The sequence below is a fragment of the Chelonia mydas genome, chromosome 6, assembly GCF_015237465.2.
Source record: "Chelonia mydas isolate rCheMyd1 chromosome 6, rCheMyd1.pri.v2, whole genome shotgun sequence".
In the NCBI taxonomy this organism is placed as follows: domain Eukaryota; kingdom Metazoa; phylum Chordata; order Testudines; family Cheloniidae; genus Chelonia; species Chelonia mydas.
In genome coordinates, this window is record NC_051246.2 from 29,766,402 (window position 1) to 29,790,521 (window position 24,120).

Here is a 24,120-nt window from a genome sequence, read left to right on the forward strand (position 1 = left end):
CATTTAAAGCCTGAACTATTTTAATTAAAAAAAAAATTGGTGTACCAAGTTCAAATTTGATTTATACCACAATGAAAAAAGGCCCACCATCCTATTCCCCAGTGTATTAACGTCCATACTGAAAAAAATATATAAAATAATCTATTAGTATTCAACAAGATAGGCAGCTTCTTCTCTACAGAAGAACAAGAATGCTGTAGAAGCACTGAACACAGGATTAAAACTCATCTGATTGGAATGATCCATTGGCAATTATTAAATCACTCAATGGCAGCTCTCTCTTTTTAAATATACACTTTGAACATCAGTAGTTGAGATGCAACAAGTGAGCTGTAGCTCACGAAAGCTTATGCTCAAATAAATTGGTTAGTACTCTAACAAGTACTCCTTTTCTTTTTGCGAATACAGACTAACACGGCTGCTACTCTGAAACCTATTAACATGCAGCAAATCTGAAATTTCCCCAATGTTAAAAAGTTTAGCACCACTTAGCTTCACTGCAGAGACTAATACGGTGCTACTTTTTGGTATGCTAATTAATATAGGTGCATGAACCCTCCATGTGATATAATTGTCAACATGTTCTACTTTCCATATATGGAAAATTATGCCACCTAATGCTATATGACATTGTGGCCTTGTATGGAATGTTGAAATAAGACACAGAGCTGATGATTAAGACATATTAGTTTCTACATACCATTTACATGAAAGATTAAAAAAGAAAAACAACCTTGAAATCTTGTTATGCAATACATCAGTTAGATAGCTTGACTTAAATGATACCAATGTCATCAGTGTCTCACTTTTGTAAGACAAGAATCCCACAAACAAAGTGTAAGGCCTTTATGCTGTCAAAAACATTGTCAGCACAGCAGGCATAGAAAGGACATTAGACTGGAAGAGGATACCCACACACAAATATATGGGGATCCCTTACTTCAGTGGGGTACCAGATATTTTGGGCTCAACACATTCAGTGGAGTTCCTCTAACATTGTCAGTGATTTGTACAAGCCAAATGGGCACAGTTTGGGAATCTCTGCTGCAGAGAAGATTGCCAAAGCCTTTGCAGACAGCAATCGGAAATGATTACAAATATTCATACCAATTCATAACACTCTTATTTTATATACAAAAAAAGACACTTTAAAGGTCTGGTTCTCTTCTGCATTCTTTCAGGTGATCTGCACTTTAAAAATAGTACTTATAAAAGTATAATGTGCTGTATTACTCACACCACTTCAGATTACTTGTTCACCATTTCTGCTGCCTGTTTACAGTTTGCATATTACTCATCTTGGTCACTGAAAAGATTACAGGAGCCTTGCAAAAACTCTGCTCATCCGAGAGGAGTCATTCCCCCGCCCATTATCCTCAGCCACATGGTAAAGGTGGATGAGTAGATTTTGTGTCTGGCTTACTACATTTTCATAACAATTTTGCAACAGCTGGATGAAAGAATGTACACAAATAGAATGGAGGGCACAGAAATTCATTCAGATAAACAGATGATATTTCAGTGCAAATGATGTATACTGGGGGCATAAACTGTTTTCTGGCAATAGGGATTGTAAGATGGGAGGCTCAAATAAAGCAGGATCTATTGTCATCAGTTTCATTTTTGGTTTTTTTAGTCATTTTCACTTTCAAATTCTCATGAACTAATACAAAGGTTACCTCTACACTGCACACCACTTACAGCGGCCTGTAGGATATGTGCAGTTACATGCCACAGTGAAAAGCAGACTGTGTACACACTGAGGTGTGTAGTTACATGCATCGATGAAAGGTTCTGGCAGAGGGGAGGCTGTGAAGAAAGCCTCCAGCAGCTCCCTCACTCCATGCGCCTTTCCCTGTGGTGGAAAGTCTCTGGCAGCTTCCTGCAGCAGAAAAGGGCTCCAGCAGTGGGGAGGTAGCGGGACACGACATCACTAAAAATAGCCGCATAAATAGAGAGGCACTGCTTGGGCTGTAGAGAGCCATGTAGGGATACAGCTGAGTACGTCCCACAGCGTTCAGTCATGCCTGTACTCTATTTGCCTAAGCAGTGCCTCACCATCTACACTGCTATTAATACCCGCGCTACGAGGGCAAGTAGTGTATGTATTCTAGACACCACCAAAAGGCATGTGCAGTGTAGACTTACCTAAAGTTACAGTACTTTGGTGGAACACTGGAGGAGAATACTTAAATTCAAAACAAAAATTCATGAAAAAATGTTTAATGTGATTAGACTATGCAAATATACATTTTTAAGTAAAATAAACTTAAATTTTAAAGAACTAAACAGTGGACTTTTAAGCAATAAGTAATACTGGTAGCCCTTATAATAAACTTAACCAAAAGTTTTCAAGAAAGCTCATGCCTTGATATTTCAATTATTCTTATTTAAGCTGTTGAAAATAAATCAGAAAACGAAAAGGTGTACTAGCAACCACTTCATAAATATGAGAATATTATTCTTACTTGTAAAACAGAACTACCAATAATATTTTCACTAAGTGTGGAGGGGCCATCACTTTGTTTTATGTCTGTACAGTGCCTTGCACAATGGGGCTGCACTACAATATATATAGTAAATAATAACTTAAAGCGCAAAACTCTGAACTGTTCTACTAAAATAAACCCTGATTTTTTAAAAACTTTTTAAAAAAAAAGGTTTTTAGAAGATTGGAAGGACACCAGATGCTCCCCAGATAGAACACTGTCAATTACTCCAGGAGCACCTGAGCTGTTGCTCTCACATTAATTAACAATGTCCTGCATATCCATACCACATATTTAGGCAAAGACAATCCTACTATGCGAGACTTTTTGGTGATGTTGGATAAAAGAACTCTTCTTACAAAACCAAACATTTTTATTTAAAAACCTTCCCCTGGAGAGGAGGCTTCCTGAATCATAAGAGACAGAAGGAAGGAGCACACAAAAAGTACCACAATATGGCTCACATGGGGAGATTGTAGGAGCTCTTCTGTAGAACAGGTCTTATGTCAGGGGTCTAGAATGCAGACTGTCACTCCTTCGCTTTTAAACACAAACACGTGTGCCAAGTTTATCCCTCGGAAACAAACCCTGTACTGCACTGATTCTTATAATTTGTAGAGCCCATCATTAGAAGAGTCTGTCCCACTGACAAACAGTATTATGATTAACGAACAGGAAAGAAAGCAACTTTAGGAGTCAAAGAAGAAGGGACAACATGGAAATTTAAGGATATTTAACCTATATGAGAGCCACTTACATATCAGTAATGGTACTTCAGGCTTGTATTGCTGGTATCCCAAGTTTTGCCTCGTACAGTAGTAAGTCGTCTCACCGTGCTACCACTAACCCAACACAGTTGCCTCAGAAGTTTAGGATCCATATGACTTGTTACAGGATAGCATCTTTTCTAACCCTCCAGGGTGTCGTTTCAAAGGCACAAACAACAGCTAGGCACCTAGGGTAGTTAGGTAACTAAATGGCATTTGTGCCTTTGAAAGCTGAATCTTTAAATCCAATATCTTTAAATTTCTCAGTCCCAACAACTGACAAGCCTGTGTGTCTCACTACTGCTGATTTATAGGGCAGGAACATACCCGAGTGACCTTCGCATGAGCTAAACTAGGTCGCGGAGCTCCCGAAACCGCACAGAATTCATACTGCCCCTTCCTGACATATCAGAAGGAAAGGAAACATCTGATGCCACAAACCATGGCGAGAACACACGGACCTGGCCTTTGCAAGCTCACCGCAGCTTAGAACAGGGCATCCCAGGTCCTGCAGGAGCAAGGTGACAACGTCCCAGCACAGCACCGGTTTGATTCAGTGCTAGGATAACAGAGAGCTGCCAGGCCACATGCGGGCAGAGCGACCCCTCGGGATGAGCCGGAGCCGGACGGTGGCACATCATGACACCCTGCTGCACCAGGGTGCGGTGACATCACGCTCCCCCACTGTGCCCCAGGCAGTGACCTCATGAGCCACGGTGACGGCGGGTGGCGGTGACATCACTACCCACGGCTACGGGTGCAGTGACCTCACGGCACGTTGCAGCAGCAGCAGGGCGCTATGACATCACTGCGCAGCCCCAGCACCGGGCGGCGAGGACGCCGGGACACTCGGCTCTGGCAGGGCACCAGGCGCGAGGACGCGGCGACCCGTTGCCATGGCACGGCGCACCTGCCCGACGGGACCCCCGCCGGCCCTGCACCTCGAGCGGCCTTAAAGGGGCCGCGCCCGCCCGAGCCCGGGACCTGGCACTTACTGGGCTCCCCGCCGGCTGTCGCCATCCTGCTCCCTCCTCCTACTTCGTTCTGCCGCGTCTAGCCGACTCTTCTCACAGGCTGATGCAAGACCGCCGCGTCCGGATGGAAAACCCTCGCTCCGCCTCTCTACGACACTTCCGGTGACCACAGGGTAACCGGGCAACGGGGAGAAACGCACCTCGGGGGCCAACGGAGTCACGTGACGGAGGGGGGGCTGAGACGCCGGTACTAGCGCTTGGTGCGCGTGCGCGAATGGGATTCACTGGTCTTCTCTGGCCTTGCCCGCAGCGCTGGGAGGCGGGGCTTGTGAGGTTCCGCCCCCTTGATCAGCTTGGTCCCTGCAAAGAGGAGGAGGAGGGGCTGGCAAGGGGGACTGAGCTCCCCTGTCCCTGCAAGAGTTGGAGCCTGGGAGCTTCACCTGCCCTGCTGCCCCGCCCCACTGAGCCAATGGGGGAAGGCCCTACACACACCCCAAGCCAGGAGGCCATGCTCTCTGCAGGGTGGGCAGTGCTGCCACCCCCGGCATGCTGAACCCTATGAGTCAGACTCCCTCCTACCCCCAAAAAATTTGATATTGGCATAAAATAATGAGTTATAAATAATAAAATCATTGGTTCTCTATATTTGCCTTCTGATTGCTGAGCCTTTAGGGCACCCTCAGGTCACATGTGCAAGGCAGCTTCTCGCCGCAACCACAAAGGCTAGAAACGTGCATTTATTTCAGAACGGAAGGTGGGAGTCTCTCTGAATCAGGTTTCAGAGTAGCAGCCGTGTTAGTCTGTATTCGCAAAAAGAAAAGGAGGACTTGTGGCACCTTAGAGACTAACCAATTTATTTGAGCATAAGCTTTCAAGAGCTACAGCTCACTTCATCGGATGCATTCAGTGGAAAATACAGTGAGGAGATTTATATACACACAGAACATGAAAAAATGGGTGTTTATCATGCACACTGTAAGAAGAGTGATCACTTAAGATGAGCTATTACCAGCAGGAGATTGGGGGCGGGGGAAGAAAACCCTTTCATCAGATGACTCCAGGAGCGGGGGCTTTAAGGAAAACACCAACTATCATAAGAGTCAGGATAAAATCACACAAGAGTTGACACCACAGAGAATTCTAATTTCTATTCATCCAATTGACCCATGCCATCATGGTTGCTATAATAATGACACAGCTGCTTAAGGTGTTTAAAGTAAGAGCTGGTGGAGGCTGAATTGTAGAAGGCACTTGGCTGACTATAGATATTCTGTGCGCAGAAGAGAAGTGTTGTAGGCAGCCCTAGCACTGCAGGAATACTTCAACTCTGCAAATCCAAGCTGAAAGCCTGGGTTCATATTACATAGCTGAAAATTAATACAGATAGAAGTCAAATGGGCAGATGCACCTTAATTAAAATACAGAGGAGTTAGATGCAGTGCAGCAGGTTTTGCCACATTCTGAGGGATCTAGCATGCCAGGGTCATTGTTAGGAAGATAGGGCAGTGCTCTGTTCAAGTATGACAGTTTCCCCATTTTTTTTGTGTAAAGTTTATTCAGATCCAGATTTGTACTTATCTGCTCTCTTCTTCCAGCTCATCAAGAAAACATGCACGAGGTCTGATGTTGCACTCCATGTTTTATGAAAATATGCTTATGAATGTGAATATAATATAACTGGAATATGCTTTATGCAAAAGGTCTCTTGTAAGGTATCAGAGGTTATAACCTACTGAATCTATTCCTATTTGTATGTATGTATGTATCGTTCTTGTATCTGAAGCTAGAAATATGAAGTATAACTCTGAGGTCCTATTGTAATTATGCAAAGTGTAGGCCATTAATGGTGGCTTAGAATCTTGATGGCTCCCATTGATTAGGATAATTGGTTGTGAATGGGTTTATTTACCTGCAAGCCTTCCTATGTACCTGTGGGCCAGTCCATGGGTAATGAAGAATGAGGTCTCAGAGGACATGTGACCACGTCACAGGATACTGGAATCCATCTTAAATCTAGTACTTTTCCATTTAGAAGGAGGGTGGGTACCCAGAGAGACAAAAGATTCCTGCCTTATGCCAAAGCTGTAAAAGGGGGTGGAACAGAACAAAGGTGGCTGCCAGTCATGAGAACACCTCTGCTTTCCACCTAAGATGTCTGCTGGAACGAACAAGGACTGTACCAGGGGAAAGGATTGGGCTCAGACTAGGAAGGAGTCTAGTCTGTGAAAGAAGCTTATTGGACCATCTCTGAAGGTGAGATTTTACCTGTAATCAGTTTCTTAATGTATTAGGCTTAGACTTGCATGTTTTTGCTTTATTTTGCTTGGTGACTTATTTTGTTCTGTCTGTTATTACTTGAAACCACTTAAATCCTACTTTTTTATCCTTAATCACTTACTTGGGGTTCATGAATAAACAAAAGTGATTAATACCTGGGGGAGCAAACAGCCATGCATCTCTCTCTCTCTCGGCGATATAGAGGGCGGACAATTTATGAATTTACCTTGTCTAAGCTTTATACAGAGTAAGATGGATTTATTTGGGGTTTGGATCCCATTGGGAGCTGGGTGTCTGAGTGCTGGAGGCAAGTAAGCTGCTGAGCAGCTTTTAGTTAAAATCTACAGTTTTGGGGGCATGAACCAGACCAGGGTCTGTGTTACAGCAGGCTAATGTGTCTGGCTCAAAGGGCAGGACTCTGGAGTCCCAAGCTGGCAGGGAAAACGGGCTCAGAGGTAATTCCAGCACGTCAGGTGACAGTCCCAATGGGGTCCCTGTGACCAAACACGTCTCACAAGGAATCTAGTTTAGTTTGTTTTATCTAAGAAGTGGGGATTATTCCTAGCCAACATTATTAAAATTGCTTTCCCTTACTTATCTATACTTGTCTGCCTTGGTAATCAGATACACAGCTGGTACAGATACATTAGTGCAGCTAAACCAGCAGCTAAAACCTTAATGCACACAGGCCTAAAAGAGGCCGTGGTAAACAAATTGTGAATTTAATCAACAAGCCATCACTGAAGGGTGTGGGATATTATACACAATCCCATACCACCACGAATAGTCACTAATCACTTCTTCAATTCAGTCCAAGGACAGGAAAAAGCAGACTATTAATCTGGCTAGCTCAATGTATTTAACCCCCTACAACAGAATTGCTCCAGTACTACTAATATTATTTTAAAAAGCACAGTCCCCAATTACTAAAAAACCTTCAAAATTAGAGAGAGAATGAGACCAAATATTTATTCATAAATGACAGCACATTTAAAAAAGTGAAAAATCTTTTAATAGCAAAATATAAAGTACATCATAATAGGTATGAAGTAGAAATTCCATTTGCATAATTTTAAGATTGGACAATAAAAATACAGCATTTAAGTGTACTGTTAAAACAGATTTATAGGCTGTTTATTGGTAAGCTGAGCCCATTCAAACAAAGCCAAATGCAAAGTTATACATCTAGGAACAAGAAATGCAGACCATACCTACAGAATGGGGAACTGTCTCCTGGAAATCAGTGACTATGAAAAGGATTTAAAGAAACAACTGAACATTAGCTCCCTGTATGATGCTGTGGCAAAGGGCCAATGTAATCTTCGGATGCATAAACAGGATAGTGAGTAGAGTAGAGGGGTGATTTTACCTCTGTATACAGCACTGGTGAGACTGGAATACTGCATACAGTTCTGGTGTGCACACTTGAAAAAGGATGTTGAAAAATTGGAAAAGTTACAGAAGAGAGCCACGAAAATGCTTTACAGTGGAAGACTTAAAGAGCTCTTTCTTCTTATCAAAAAGATGAGGTACTTGGATCAGTATCCAAGTCACCTTCATGGGGAGAAAATACCAGGTACTAAAGGGCTCTTTCTTATTTTTCCTTTCTCTGCTAGATGAATCATGGCTAGAAGCTAAAGCTAGATAAATTCCAATTAGAAATAAGGCATAAATTCCTTACAATGAGTGCAATTAGCCTTTGGTACAAATCATCAAGGGATATGGTGAATTCTTCATCTCCTGATGTCTTCATTTCAAGACTGGATGCTTTTTTGGAAGATAAGCTTTAGCCGAACATAAGTTATTGGCTCAGTACAAAGGTAACTGGGTGAAATTTAATGACCTGAATTATAGAGGAGATCAAACTTGATGGTCTAACGTTCCCTTCTGGCCTAAAACTCTACAAATCTCTTCACATTACAGTGTTCTCATAAGTACATTCTTCACTGCATATAAAAAATAAATTAAGATTCTGGATGTTTGGTCCAGTTTATCAGTGCAGACAATAAAAAGACAATATGCTTCAAAACCTTCAATGACAACAAATCACTCCATCCAGTCACTGTGAGGTTCCCCTTACAGTTCTCATTTCCCAAGACATAACAGTGTTCAAAGTTTATTATATAGTTTAACATACACTTATGTTCTTTCCTCAGCTGAACATGAAAAGGGTACCCAAGTTTATTTAATGTATTACAACTCAGGACACATTCTCAGTGAACACAGCAACTTGAATCCTTGTCTCGTTTAACAAATGTCAAGTAGAGTCCTGCAAGATACATTTCTGAGACTCCGCGATTCTAGAGGACACGAGTTGCAGTGAAGATACCTGAACTCATTTCTCTATTTGTTTTACCAGTAGTTTTTATGTTGATATTTTCAAGTTTTCTTAAACCAACAATAAAAAAAAAATGGCAATATGCACTAAAGCAAGGTTGTGCATAGAAACATATCTATAGAGTTTACAGATCCTTTTGGCTTTGGTTTTTTTGTTGATAATAGTATACTCATTAGTCTTCGGCCTCTAGTATAGTTATAATATCCTTACTTATTAAATGGTTTACTATGTTTTCATGAGACCTTCTAAGTCCTATATTCCATAGGCTATCTAATAATTTAATAATGGAAGCCTCATTTCCAAATTTGTTTCTCCAAATGATTAGCATCTGATAATATTGCTCTTCAATATTTGTTGGATGTTCAAAAGTTGTGTTATCAATTTCATTATCTGTTAGATGAGTTCTCATAAACATGTTCCAGTTCCGTGATGGCACTTCTTTCACAAAATAATAAAAACTGTCACTTAGTGCTGGGGAAAAAAAAAAAGCATTGAATATTTTAAAATGACCATTTCTATAGATGCCTATGTACACTTGTATAGGTTCTCAGATAAATCCAGGTCATTTGCCATTTTACTGCCTTTCCCCTTTGTAGTTTAACATTCCTGGGCACACAATTTGATTTAAGGGCTTAAATAAACTCTTGAGAGTATTTCAGCAATATACTCCATTTCCTCCCACACTGCATTGTTGGCCTATACTGTATCTGTTCAACCAGCTACTGATAAATTGGGAATACAAATAGAGAGGTATGTTTTACTTCGCATGGCAGCTATCTGTAGAAGATGAAATGCACCATTACATAGACTTCAGGAAACATCTAAACCTGAAATTTTCTTATGCCGTAATAAAATCATAACTGATTTGTTCTAAATGCAGTCATTTTATTCCTTTAATATACAATTTAGGTCTTGTCTACATAGTATGGCACTGTGCAGCAATGGGGTATGAATTCCTATGCGCACCACCGTATTGCTTGGTAACTGGCCCACGTAGATACTGCTGGCACGCGCTAAAAGTTCCTTAATGTGGGTCAAATTGCACTATGTTAACCTGCATTAGGGACTTTGTGTGTGCCAGGGGGTCTACATGGGCCAGTTAGTGTGAAACAGGTGCACTTTAGAACTCACACCCCTCTGGTGCACATTGCTTTACCACGTAAACAGGCCCCAAGTGTAAGACAGGAGCAGAGAGTATGATTTTAAAATCAAGTTGTACCCATATATTTTATGGAATCTGATTAGCATGACCTGAACTGTTTTAGGTTAAAAACAAAAACTCATGTATACTATTGAAAGTCAATACAATAAAAAGATTCAGTTCAACAAAAGTGGTGAAGCCTGTCCTAAGTTAACACCCAAGGAACAGGTAACCAATTGGTTTCCTATTCAAAACCATCTTTTTAAAAGGTCAAAGATGTCATTATGCATACTTCAAAGTGGTCTCTTAAGATGGGAGATTGTACAGATTTCACTGTAGTTTTAAGGTCCTTGTTCACTTTTGATGGCTTTCTGACCACTCTTAGCAATTAATTTTACCCACCCATCTACACAACTATCAGTATGATATAGTTTGCCAAGGTAAGACTGATATCACCAGTACCCTCAATCAGAACATGGTTTACTTCCTTCAGTGCCATACAATATACTAGTTCACTGGTATCTGATACACCCTGGCATTTTATCTGTTTGAATGGTAAAGCTGCAGCCCAAAAAAAAAAAAAAAAAAAAAAAAAAAACACACCAAAACAAAACACACCCCTCTGTGTCCTTACATGGCATGCTACGGATTACACTGCTGGTACATAAATGGACCTTTTACTAGAGCATGATTAGCTCTAAAAAGCTACTGTTCCTAAGGTTATTGACACATATTCATGTTGTTAAAGATCACTATTCAGAGTGTATGATGGGGGTGGCCTGTGATAGCAGGAAACTGGACTCTGCGACCCATAACGTAACTTCTAGTCCTATGTCTCATGTCCCTATGAATACATTATGCAAAAGAGATGTCCTTCTGTATAAATAGTTATTTGCTATGAAATGTATGTGGGGTGGTGCGATGAGGTTTTTTTTGTTTTGTTTTTAAAGCAGTTTTTTAGAAGTACAAAAATAATTAAAATGCAGCAGACAAACAATCTGCAGTTTAGAAGTGCTAATACAGTAAGCAGAACAAAATTTTTGTAAACATTTAAACAAATATCTATTTTCTCATTCAGCTATGTACAATGAATTCAGACAGTCACACTTTGCCCAGTACTCTGCTGACTATTACCAATTTTAGATCCCTGATAAGGTGGGCTACTTGAACTACTCACCTTCTCGAGAAAGCTCTTTAACTTTTATATGAGGCCTGGCTTCAGAATCCCTGACCTGCAATATAAACACCCATGTTTATTCAAACAGAAAACATTTTTTGCTTATTTATAATCACTACCCTTGATCTGGTGATTTGATTTCACAGTATCTATAAAGGTAGGTCTGAGAATTCAAAAGTTTCACAGAATAAACTCAAGTTCAAAAACCTGAATAAAACTGCCCAGCCAGAAAATCCAGCTCTGCCACTAGCTAATAATCCCTTAACAAGAAAAGTGTCTTCCCTGTTGGTACTGAGCAGTGGAAAGAAGAGCATAGCAGTCACTTAATTAAACAATGTTTCCAGGTTGACTGGATGAGTGATGGAAATTTCTGATACCACTTCAAACAAACATACAAATTTAAGATCATGCAAAAGCATATTTCATATCCTTTTGGGTGGTGATGGGGGTCTATTTTATTACCAATTCATTCTGCAAGCCAGGGAGCTCTAGATGTTAGAAGAAGAAGCTATTACATTTCTTCCATGAAATTACACAGATTTCATGACACACTGAGCATTTCCCACTTACCATCTGAGATACGGACATCCCACCATTTGACTGTCCAGGGTGGGAGACAAAATTGGGCTTGTCTGGAGGCTTGTTTTGTGCTGAATATCCTGCAGTCCTGTGGTAAGACTCTTCCCATGAGTTGTTTTCACCATTTAGAAGTAGGCCACTTCTCTCAGAAAATGCAACACTGGTATCCTCAGGCAATTCATTTCTTAGTAGAGATTCAGGACTATTAACTGCTAAAACTGGTGGACTCTGAACAGAGTTTTGGATCTCTAAAATGGGTGCACTAGCATTAGCATTCTCCATTTCTGGTGCAAAGAAAATTTCAGTGCTATCCTCTGACTCCTGTAAGGAATAAGAGTGACTTATTAAAGAGTGCTAATTAAGAGTGCTTTATTAAAGCATACATAGCTTTGTAGGCAAGCTCCCAAGAACCTTGCAGTGCAGGGATGGCCAACCTGTGGCTCCGGAGCCACATGCGGCTCTTCAGAAGTTAACACGTGGCTCCTTGTACCGGCACCGACTTCAGGGGCTGGAGCTACAGGCGCCAACTTTCCAATGTGCCAGGGGGTGCTCACTGCTCAACCCTGGGCTCTGCCACAGGCCCTACCCCCACTCCACCCCTTCCTGACCCCTCCCCCGAGCCTGCAGTGCCCTCGCTCCTCTCCCCCCACCCCCCACCTCCTGCACAACGAAACAGCTGATTGGGAGGTGCAGGGAGGGAGGGGGAGGCACTGATCAGCGGGGCTGCTGACATATCACTGTGGCTCTTTGGCAACGTACAGTGGTAAATTCTGGCTCCTTCTCAGGCTCAGGTTGGCCACCCCTGTTGCAGTGGAAGAACATGTCATACTTAATGCCTCATAAAAATCCCAAGACATCCCACATAAAAATTCAGAAGCTACAGTGTTAACAAGTGACAAACAGGAGCAGCTTTAATCACTAGACCTTTACAGAATGGCAAAGAAGTTACATGTGAGCTTCTGTAGTCAGGCAAGGAGAGTGCCACATCTGTTGAAAATAGGATTTTTTTAATTTTTCTTTTGTTTAGGAAAAAAGGCTACAATGACTCCCTTAGCACTAAACTACACGCTCCAACCACATAACCAACCCCATGCCAAGTGGGCTGAGGGGCAGGGAGGTGAGCTAGCCACATTTGGTATTAACTCTGAAGTTTAACAATTGCATTTTAAAATGTAAATATTAACTATTTCACTGCTGATCATTTTAACAGAGAGATCTGCTCTGGGCCTGTGAGAACCTGAGCAGAAAACTTCCACAGCTCTTACCACCACCCCAGTTTAACCCTCTCTCTCTGCATCTTTGTCGTAACCTATTACTTTGCTAAGCCTTTACAGAACACACAAAATAACCCTGCAAGTTCAGAACAAAAACAGTGACAAAACACAGCTGGGTGCTTAGATAGTTGAGCCACTTACGATGGACCTCAAGTGTCACACACAGTTTAAAGTGACCGACTTCCCTAAGGCATCTTGCAGAATTGAGGTGGGGGTGGTTTTTTTTAAATTTGTCCTAGAACAGCAGTTAATAAACAAATGTCTTTGAACTGTGTCTCTTACTTTTATTTAAGTAAAAGTCTGTATTAAAAAGGTAACTAAGACAGTCTTATCTGTGCCATCCAATGATATCTAGTATTAAACTTTAACCCAAATATAAAAAATTGAAGCTCTTTACACACCTAATGGAGAAACTGAAGATTTTGCCAAAATTCCCTACAAATTACAATTTTCCTTAAGCAGGTTGTCTTTAAGTAAGATGTGCAGTTCTTGGCATGTCAATATCACAGTGATATTTACAGCTGCAGTATTCCAAGCAGAGCAGCAAAAATGATGGGGCTATTATTTATTTGTATTGTGACAGTGTTCCGAACACCAAGCATGGATCAGGACCCCATACAGAGACTGACTCACAAGCAGAGATTAAGGGTAAAAATCTTGGTCACTTTATGAGTTCTAACAACCTCAAATGGAACTACTCGTGTAAGAACACCAGTTATATTTAAAGTGAGAGAAAGAAGCTAAGCATTTACTAATGGTTGGGTGCTGAGGGAGGATATAACCATTGATATACATTTGAAGAGTGTAAACCCCTAATATGTAAGCGGAACTATTTAAGACATTACAAGAGGATATAACTAGAAATAATGGTATGTAGTTAATGAAATGAATGAAAAAGTTAGGTTATCAGGAAAGGCTTCCTGACAGACATATTAGAGCTCTAAAATATTCTTCCAGGGGAGGTACTGGAAGCTCCATCATATCAGGCATTTAAAACTAAACAAGACATTAAAGAATACATTATATGGTAGAGAACAATCCAACATTAACAGGAAGTGAACCAGATGACATAAAAGTTTTGGGGTTTTGTATGAAGTGAAGAAAAGTGTCCCAATATACAACAGCAAGCAGGGCAGAGAAAGTGACTAAAGGTGTGCATCATCTATAGTTAAACAGTTTCAATTTAATTTAGAAGAACTTTTATGCAATAAACATACAGGTAAAAGAAAAGTGGCATGTGTCCAAAGGAAACTTACCACATCTTTTTCTGCATCTTTGTTTTCTGAAACGTATGAAGAATATAAATTAAACTCTCTCTACTAAGTTATATTGTTTAAATATAGCTGAATCAGTATATTGGTTACATTGCAGAACTCTCTGACACAGATCCTCAATCTCAACCAGAAGTTTAAATGTAGGTAACCTGTAGAGCAGGCTGACAAGTTCAAGGAACTGAATGACTTCCTTCTGGCCAAATCTACTGGAGCACAAATGGTTGGGGCATACTGTACCTACTAGATAGATATTAACAGAGTTCTATTTGGGGTCTAGTTCTACTTAATAAGCCCAGCCAAATTCCACTTTCCAACAAATAAACATTATCTTTTCTGTTAATTGTAGTAATCTATTCAAATTCTAGGATCTTTAAAATGTTTTAGGCCTCAGTTCCAAAAGCTCGTCAGAGACCTGGTTTACACCTAAAACTTAGGTCAACCAAGCTATATCACTCAAGGCTGTGAAAAAATGTCATGCCCTGTGCAACATAATTAGATCAACCAAAACTCCTGCTGTAGACACAGCTAGGACGGAAGCAGGCCCGCTGACAGCAATTCTGGGCCCAAGGGCCAAACAGTCAATGGGCCTCCAAGCACGCACAAGCCACGCCTGCGCGGACACGTCTGCCTGACATTTGGGCAGTGCTGCACCTGTGCTGGCTGGTGCCCAGCGAGCTGCCGGCTGTGCTGGCTGGGCATGCTCTTCTGGCATGGCCAGGGCTTTCACATGCCTGCCCAGAAGGGTTGCTAACTCTCTAATTGCACAAACCCAAAGATCCTTGCCCTGCCTCCCTCCTGAGACCACGCCCCTGTACTGCCCCTTCTCCAAGGCCCTGCCCCCTGCTCACTCCATCCCCCCTCCCTCCGTTGCTTGCTCTCTGCCAGCCTCACTCACTTTCACCAGGCTGTGGCAGGGGGTTGGGGTACAGGAGGGGGTGTGGGGTTGGGCTCTGGGAGGGAGTTGGGGTGCGGGCTCTAGGCTGGGGGTTGGAATGCAGGAGGGGGTGCATGCTCTGGGAGGGAGTTTGGGTGTGGGCTCTAGGCTGGGGCAGGGGTGCAGGATGGGGTGTGGAGTTGGGATCTGGGAGGGAGTTTGGGTGTGGGGTGCAGGCGCTTGGTGGGGCAGGGGTACAGGAGGGTGTCAGTACTTTCCTTGGGTGGCTCCTGAAAGCGACTGGCACACCTCTCTGGCAGTGGCTCCTAGGCAGGGGGCCCAGTGGGTCTCCATGCGCTGCTGCCCACAGGGACCGCCCCCGCAGCTCCTATTGGCCACAGTTCCCAACCAATGGGAGCTGCAGAGTCAGTGCTTGGGGTGGGGGCAGCGTGTGGCAACCCCCTCCCCAGGGACCACAGGGACATGCCAGCTCTTTCTGGAAGCAGTGCAGCAGCTCGGAGCGAGGGTGGGCAGAAGCCATAAGGACAACCTCAGCTCTTACTTCGTTTAGCTTTGGAAACTTGAGTCTTTGTGTATCTCAGGTTATCCATGGAAAGGAATTTTAATTACCTTTATTTGTTTTATTATAGGATATCCTTTTCTTAAGGAAAAGAAAAAGAAGGCACCCAACCACAAAAAGAACGAACATAACGATGACCCCAGCAATCCAACCTGCAGCATTCGCAGTCCCTGCAAAAAAAAAAAAAAAAAAAAGCAAGCTTGAAATACTAAAGCCACTCATAAGACAGTTGTTTTTGCAGTGTAAGAATGTTGATGCTGCAGATAAAAATGGAGACCAACGCCTGTGAAATTCAGCAGTTTGTTACAGTGACACCTCTAGTCTCTGCCCCAAGAAAGCCACCATCTCTCAGATATTAATACACCATTAGAGTATCTGGGTGCTGGTGTGTGTCAGTGCAAATTAAAAGCTAGTAGAAGGGCATCTACAGGGGAAAAGAAATTCAATATATTTTATATCTTTTCAGATTTATGCCACAATACAGATATTTTTCACGTTTTAATACTTAACTGAGTATTTGAAAGGCATGCTACCTATAGCTTTAAACTGTGTGAACGTGACACTTTGGAAAGGCGTGTCCACTATGTAATCCTTTCCACCAAGACAAGTCCCCTGTGCTAGTTTAAATATCACCACAAATATTGGTTGGTTACACAGCTCACACTTGGAGAGTCTTTGTCTCCATCTAGCGGCTGCTAGTGTGAATTACGTGGGCTCGTCAAACACTTAACAGTAGGATTTCAAAGCCTCACTTTTATACTCTGCTTCTGAATTACCTACAGAGTCAGAAAGTCATCAGACCTCCCTTAGCATAGTTTATACTGTACCTATGGGAGGATGGCCACACTCCAGGTCAACTGTAGCATTGCATTTTTGTACAATTTCTTTCCCTTCTGGGCACCTAAAATTGATGATAAAAATATAATGGTTACGCAATCAAATCTGTACTCGTGCTCACTCCTACTCTCAAGGAATAATTTATATACATGGACAGAATGTGCAAATTAAAAAAAAAACCTGTCTTTTCTCACCAGTCACTAAGAAAACAGTGCTTGAAAAACAGATGAAGAAAAAAGGATGCTAGAAGATTATGTGGCAGCACAGCAAAAACACAGACGCCCATGGGGAGAGATTAACGTACACAAATATTTATTCAAAGGGAAAAAATACTGAGATGAAGTGTTAACTAATCACGTACGTAATTAGTCTCCTTCAACAGTTGGCCCCTTGTTATAAAATTCTGGGTAGCTCGACTGACATTAGCTGTCCTGACTGGTAGCCCTCCAAAGCCTATTCAAATGTGGCAGGTGAAGGAATCAGGAAACGTTTGTGTACAGGCAGAAGCCTCAAACAGGACAGCAGTATGTTCAGTTCTAGGCGCTGATCCTGCAAACACTCAGGCATAGGTTTAACTTCGAACACACGAGCAGCCCCGTTGACTTCAATGGGATTGTTCACGTGTCCAAAGGTAAACATGTGGGTAAGCATTTACAGGAGCTAGGTTCTACTTTTGACTGTACTATATGGAAGGCAACTGCCTAAATCGGTTCTTATACGTACTTTGATTTGCACCTGTAACACATCTCACAGTCCTGAGTCGGACAGAAATAGCCTGGCTTGCACTGACATTCAGTATCGCTCATCGAAGTGCAGGTGTTCACAGTTACTTGATCTGAGAAAAGTAAGTTAATCATATAAATTACAAATGTAATCCAGCTGAATTTGCGATTCCTTTTCTACCAAGCATCAGTTATTTTAAAAAGTGTAAGTGTTTTTAAATCTATGAAAAAAAGAAAGGGGATTAAGACAAAAGATTTTTCTGCGGAACAAAGACCACCAAAGCTTTTCCCAAAACAACCCAACTGTATTTACAGATCAGCCCAAGCTTTGTACTATACCTTCTTTGCACAGTTTACATCGAAGGCATTCATCTAGGCCATTTGCATGAGCAGTATAATCCTCTCCATCTGTGCAAGGGTAACAAATTCCTTCTGTATGTGGAACCTTGCAGTGTTTACTAACATAAGTGCCTGTATAAAGGGAGAAGCAGAAATTCAACACTAAAGCTGTATATCTCGGGTAGTATTAGGATACAGTTAACTGTTATTCAAGCATACTGCAACATGACTCCTTTCAGCCACTCCTTGCAAGGAGTGGAGCTGAATGAGATTAAGTATACACAACAAAACCAGGAAGAACACTTAGACGTCAGTGGCCAGATAACATTAGAAAAAACAAATAAATAACTAGTAATAAGAGGCCAATAGGCTTGCGGGTTTTCCTCCTCTATAGATAGAGGGGAAAACGTTTTACAAAAATTTCCATCAATAATAATTCCCTGTTTTTTGGTCATTTTTCTGAAATGTTCTACTAATAAAGATGCCTGTATTTTTTTTCCAAATGGAAGGTTTTAGCAATAAAATAATTGTTTCAATGTTTTTCTTAGTTCTATTTGGACACGTATTCACATCCCTATTTATTAATAAGCAGTTTGTCATAGTTCAGCACCACTAACAGTTTGCGCTCAGAACAGGCTAGGAATAGATTAGTGAAAGTGCCTCAGGTGAGACTGATGTGGTAAATAAAGTATAGGGGAGCTCATACAGCTCTAGCTAACGCTGTCTCTCTCTGAAACCAGTGTCATTAGCTCCTCACTTTGAGTGAAATCCACCCCACACGAGGCCTACACTGCACTTAAATCTTACTTGTGGCTCCGCTCTTGCAGTTCATACCACATGGGTGAACTGTTGAGAGCGCTCAGATAGGCCTCTGTGCCCATCTGCTATCAATTGCACAATCAGGGCCTAAGTCCTTAAACAGGGCTCAAGTCACATTCAAATAATGTATATGCTTTGTTCAAGGTCTCTGTGCAAAGGCAAATTTGACACTTGAGTACTAAATTCACTCACAAGATTTAGAAAATCCACAGGGCAAACCTCATGAGATTATAACAAACTGAGGATAGAATTCACTTAGCTTTGTGCCAAGGAGCAAAGGGCCCTATAAAGAATGAATGAATTTTACACCCATCTCCAAGATGGACATGCATATAGTTTACAAAATAAAGAAAAGTTTTGCATGTTGATTTAAAATACATAAAATTTCTGCTGACTATCGGTACCGAGTGTTTGTATCTGACAAAGCATTATTACGATTAGGTGATGCTGGGGGAATAAAAAGAGTGGTCAGGGCATTGGTTCAGTTTTCAAGAGTTCAAACAAAGCTGTTTAACTTTGAACAGCTTCCTTCAGTACTGACGTAGACTCTGCCTTTTATAGCATGCCCACGTTTCTTGACCGACTGCCAAGGTCACCCAGGCACACCCTATTTAGTGGAAGGTTGGACACCATTCCGAAGTGAGCCGCACCGCTGAAGAGGAGGAGGAACAGCATAAAATGGCCCTCGCTGGCTTTTGCAAACATGTATTGTTCTCTCATTGGTTTTATCTTACAGCACAAAAACCAACCAGTACAATCATTATCTCTGAAAAACGCTTTGTTAGCCAAGTGAACTACAGATCACTAAGTGCTTACCAGCAGGACAGTATTTACAGCAGCAGTCTTGATGCAGATATTCTCCATCACCACAGTTGTGGCTGCTGGGCTCGGCTCTACTCTCAGATATTGCTGATGATTGAACCTATGGAAAATACACTGCAATGTGTGGAATCAACAACCCCCCGCCCGCCCCCATGACACTGTACATCCTGCAGCAAAAAAAAACTTCAGGACCAGACTTCAAAGAGAAACTGCTGAGCTTCAGTTCATTTGTAAATTTGACACCATCAGCTCAGGATTAAAAAAAGACTGTGAATGGCTAGCCAACTACAAAAGCAGTTTCTCCTCCCTTGGTGTTCACACCTCAACTGCTAGAGGGAGGCCTCATCCTCCCTGATTGAACTGACCTCGTTATCCCTAGCCTGATTCTTGCTTGCATATTTATACCTGCCTCTGGAAATTTCCACTACATGCATCTGACAAAGTGGGTATTCCCCCACGAAAGCTTACGCTCCAATATGTCTGTTAGTCTATAAGGTGCCACAGGACTCTCTGCCATTCTCAGCGAGAGGCCTATGGACATATTCGATTATTCTAAAGACTTCAACAAGAAATAGAGGAAACACAAATTCCCTCTTGCTAAGCTTTCAAGTCACAAGTAACTGCAACGGTTCAGTAAGGGTAAAACAGCATGATAGGGGCATGAGCAATTTAAAAAAAAAAAAAACACCACCAAAACCCACCACACTATAATCTCAAGGTGGGCTTTGTTTTTGCAAGAATGCTTAAAGTTTTTTTTTTTTTTTTTTTTTTTATTAAGATAAGGCCTGTTCCCTTGCCAGCGTATAAAGGAAGCCTGAAAGGAGTTTTGAGGTTTTAAGATTTTCTCCCCTCCCCCAACTGCGGAAGAGTCAGGAATATCAAGTTTGGTCTTTCTTGATTTTGCAGAAGGACCCACTGGGAAGGCTTGAGAGCAGGTCGATTGTGTGATCTAGTACCTCAGCAGAAGGAGCAACAACGTTAACTCAAGTTAAATAAATGTTAAAACAAACGAACAAAAGCAACATGAAAGTGTCTGACAGTGTGACTAGAACTCCACATCTCTTTCACTATTAACTCTCATTACCATTAATTTAGTTCCGCAGTCTTCCAGCCTACCAAGGACCTCAATGTCCAGTGTGAAAAAACAAGAGGAAAAAAAAAGTATCACAACTTTCAGGCCACCTTCACACAACATACAGAAGCAAAAAGGGGCAACTTCCCCCTCTTTACAGGTGACCTATAATACTTCTCCCTGCCTTTTTGTACTAAATATACAGTACACCCACATCTCAGGTCCATAACACACACTCAGAAACTGGATCCCTAGCAAAAGAAAAACTGCTACTAAATAAAATAAATAATAAATACACACTTCGGTAGTACCTTTCTCCTGAGGATCTGCATGTTGACTTTAAAAAACACATTAATTAAAAGTCCTTTCAACATCCTATGCAAGGAGACGAATATTAATCCCTACTTTACGGTTAGGTAAACCGAGGCACAGAGCTGTTAAGCAATCTGTCAATGACTCATGATTTTGATTTTCAAGAGGAAAGATGGCCCAGGAGTTAGTGCTCTAGCCCAGGATTCAGGAGACCTGGGTTCAATTCCCTGCTCCAACACAGCCCTCCTATGGCACACTGGACTCAGTGTGTGTCTTGCGGCTGGTCTATGCTTCAGCATAGACACTTCCTACAGCAACAGGAAGGGTAGTTAATCCACCTCCTCAGGAGACAGTAGTTAATTTGACAGAAAAATTGTGTCTCTCTGTTACCTTGTGCTCCTCCATATGTCTGTTGGATGCATGTGTTTGTCTCATCACATAGTTAGATTGTAAGCTCTTTGGGGCACAGACCTTCCTTTCGTTATGTGTATGCTATACAGAGCAGAGCAAAAGAAGTTCCTGATCCCTACTTGGAGCCTCTATAGCAAATACAAGCAACATAGCAAGGCCAAGCTAAATCATAGCACGAACTGTGAAAACAGAATTTAGGAAGTTTACATTTAAAACAAAAATCAGGGACTATCCATTTCTGACCCCTTCCACTGATCGATGCTTTATCAAACCCCTCTTTCTCTGAAAGAGCTTTCCTTTCTGAAACATGTAGGATCAAGAGACCTTAGAAGTTCTCCTTTTATCACTGCAACAGCTACAGAGCTAATAATGACAGGTTTCAGAGTAACAGCCATGTTAGTCTGTATTCGCAAAAAGAAAAGGAGTACTTGTGGCACCTTAGAGACTAAACAATTTATTTGAGCATAAGCTTTCGTGAGCTACAGCTCACAGTATGCATCCGATGAAGTGAGCTGTAGCTCACGAAAGCTTATGCTCAAATAAATTGGTTAGAACTAGTAATAGGCTCCCCATGACACCCAGGAAAGGGCCAGTTTGGCATTCCAAAGTGCAGCACTGTGGAACCAAGGGCACGTTGAGACCAAATCTAGGGGGTTGCTGGTCTGAGCCCAGATTGCTTCTGTGACTCAGATGTGTCTGATTTATGAAAAGGGAAAGGGGTGAATCTGGCCAGTTCCTGGAGCTGTGAGGGCATGCATTGTGTCCTGGCAGGCTAGCACACATCACTGATGTCTTCTACAGCTGGGAATTGATGGAGAAATGGTCTGAACACTTGTGATTAAGGGCCAAGCCAGGATTAGGAGAAGCCAATTTCTTATTTCATCTCCACTGATTAGCAATCAAGCTAGCTCCAGACACACCTTTGCTATGATGCAGAGAAAAAACGAAAACTTTGATCTTCTCTCCTGGTCCCCTATAAAACCAAGCCCACGTGCCTCATGACTAAGGTTGCCAACCAACACTCCCGAATAGTCTTGGAATCTCCAGAAATTAATGATTCATCTTTAGTTACAGATTAGGTCATGTGATGACACCTCGGGGAAGAAGTCCAACCAAAATCGGCCACCCTCCTTACGGCTCAGATCCGCATTTCAGGGGATTAGTGTCTGTTGTTCGAAAAGTTTTTCTTAAAGCCAAGAGAGACCCATCTCCACCCCCCCACTCCCGTCCCCCAAACGCAGGAGAGATTGCACCGGCTGCCGGGAAACACCTGGCCGCAGCGGATTCCGCCCCACCCCCACCCTTTTCCCGGCGCCCAGAGACGCGCCCGCAGGCAGGCGGAGGGAACGATCCCGGGAGCTCAGCCAGCCCGACCGTGGGCCGAGGCAGGGCGCGGGCAGCCCGCGGGCGGGGCTGGGCGTTCCCCGGCTGCTGCTTGCGGGGGCGCGGGCAGCCCCCCTGCAGCGCTCCGGTGCCCGGCGATCAGCACGGCCCGCTGCCCGCCGGGGACAGGGGGAGCCGCCCCCCCGCGCTGCCCCGCACTCACCCCCAGCAGCAGGAGCAGCAAGAAGCTCCCGGCTCCCATGGCGCGTCCCGGTGAGCGGCTCGCGGGGCCCGGAATCACAGGACCCGGCTCTCACGTCCTGGGCGGAGCCTGCGCCTCTCCTGCTGCTGCCCCGATGTAATTAGTCACCCTAGAACCACCCCGCCGGAAGGGCGCTGAGCCAGGGCGCTGGAGGGAGCCCGTCCCGCTCCCCTTCCCCGCCTCCCGCCGCGAGCACCAGGGACCCCGGCTTCCACCCCTGCTTTTCTCTGCGTAAATAAGGGAACACAGTTCTGAGTGATTTTCTTTGGCGCCCCCCCCCCCTTGTAACTGCATCAAACAGGCAAAATTAAGGATCCACTCGCCCCTCCCTGCTTTCCTTAATTTATAGACAGCCCCCCTCCCACTCACTGAGCAGAGGGTCTTAACTTAAAATTGCCTTCCCTTTTTCCATTATAAATATCCTGGCTAATATAATGAATTCCTGGGGTAAAAACGGCACCTGGGGCTACTGCTAGCCCAAGAACACAGGGTGCAGGGAGCATTTTTTTTTCTAACATCAGAAATCGTTCTTTCTTAAACAGACCCATGAGCTAGCCTATCTGCTGAGAAAACAGCCCAAATGAGGAGGGTGTTATATACTGAATTATACACTGCCTTTAATGAAGCCTATGGGCTTGTGTCACTGCTCATAACTATTGATAAGCCCACAACCCTAATCAGAATAGGGGCACCATCATGCTACATGCTGAATGCAGGTGTAGACAGATGCAGTCCCTGATTCAAAACAATGATAGTGTAAGAAGCAGGCTGCAGTTGGGTTAACTGGGCCACCAATGCCATGTCCACACTTAGGGAAAAGAAAAGAAAAAGTGTTAAAAGAAGATTGTTTATCTGTAAAATCCTAGTGTAGATAGGACACATTTTAGTTTCACTTCAGGGTAGCTGGTTGAAATGAACATGCCTACTTTTCCCTAGTGTAGATGTGTCCAGAAATTAAGTCACAGCATTGTTGCTGAGAACTTTTCACAATGCAGAAATAATGCCCCAAATCCAGGGTTACAGCTGCTTATAGCTGCAGTGAATTTGACCCCTGACCTTTAAGGTCGGAGCATATTCACTTAAAAAAAATTCACCAGATACTAAATAGTAGCTACTTTTGTCAGATAGCAAGTACCAAATCTGAGAGGCAAAGATATATTGATCTCATGTTACCTTGCTATGGCTCATGCAACTGTGATGTCTGTGGGAGAGGCCTATCATAGAATATTAGGGTTGGAAGAGACCTCAGGAGGTCATCTAGTCCAACCCCCTGCCCAAAGCAGGACCAACACCGACTAAATCATCCCACCCAAAGCTTTGTCAAGCCAGGCCTTAAAAACCTCTAAGGATGGAGATTCCACCACCTCCCTAGATAACCCATTCCAGTGCTTCACCCCCTCCTAGTGAAATAGTGTTTTCCAATACCCAACCTAGACCTCCCGCACGGCAACTTGAGA

The 24,120-nt window shown here is 42.8% G+C and overlaps 2 protein-coding genes across 3 annotated transcripts in view; both read right to left on the reverse strand.

Annotated features, from left to right (window-relative positions):
- CARS1 (cysteinyl-tRNA synthetase 1) overlaps positions 1 to 4,525 on the reverse strand; it is a 50,133-nt gene extending 45,608 nt beyond the window's left edge. Inside the window, exon 1 of one of the 2 annotated variants that reach the window (XM_027825400.3) lies at positions 4,252 to 4,525. In XM_027825400.3, the coding sequence (XP_027681201.1) occupies positions 4,252 to 4,276 (25 nt within the window). In that variant the 5' untranslated portion in view covers positions 4,277 to 4,525. The remainder of the gene's footprint in view (positions 1 to 4,251) is intronic. The other variant, XM_007062956.4, reaches the window with a different exon arrangement.
- Positions 4,526 to 7,496: 2,971 nt separating this feature from the next.
- On the reverse strand, positions 7,497 to 22,981 carry LOC102937275 (tumor necrosis factor receptor superfamily member 6). The gene is made up of 10 exons (XM_037899654.2): positions 22,625 to 22,981; positions 19,278 to 19,383; positions 17,643 to 17,774; positions 17,305 to 17,416; positions 16,572 to 16,645; positions 15,795 to 15,914; positions 14,273 to 14,298; positions 11,734 to 12,063; positions 11,164 to 11,218; positions 7,497 to 9,316 (listed from the first exon to the last, which is right to left on the reverse strand). Exons 1-10 carry the CDS (start codon positions 22,661 to 22,663, stop codon positions 9,018 to 9,020), a joined length of 1,293 nt encoding a protein of 430 aa, XP_037755582.1. The 5' UTR covers positions 22,664 to 22,981; the 3' UTR covers positions 7,497 to 9,017.
- Positions 22,982 to 24,120: the final 1,139 nt, after the last annotated feature.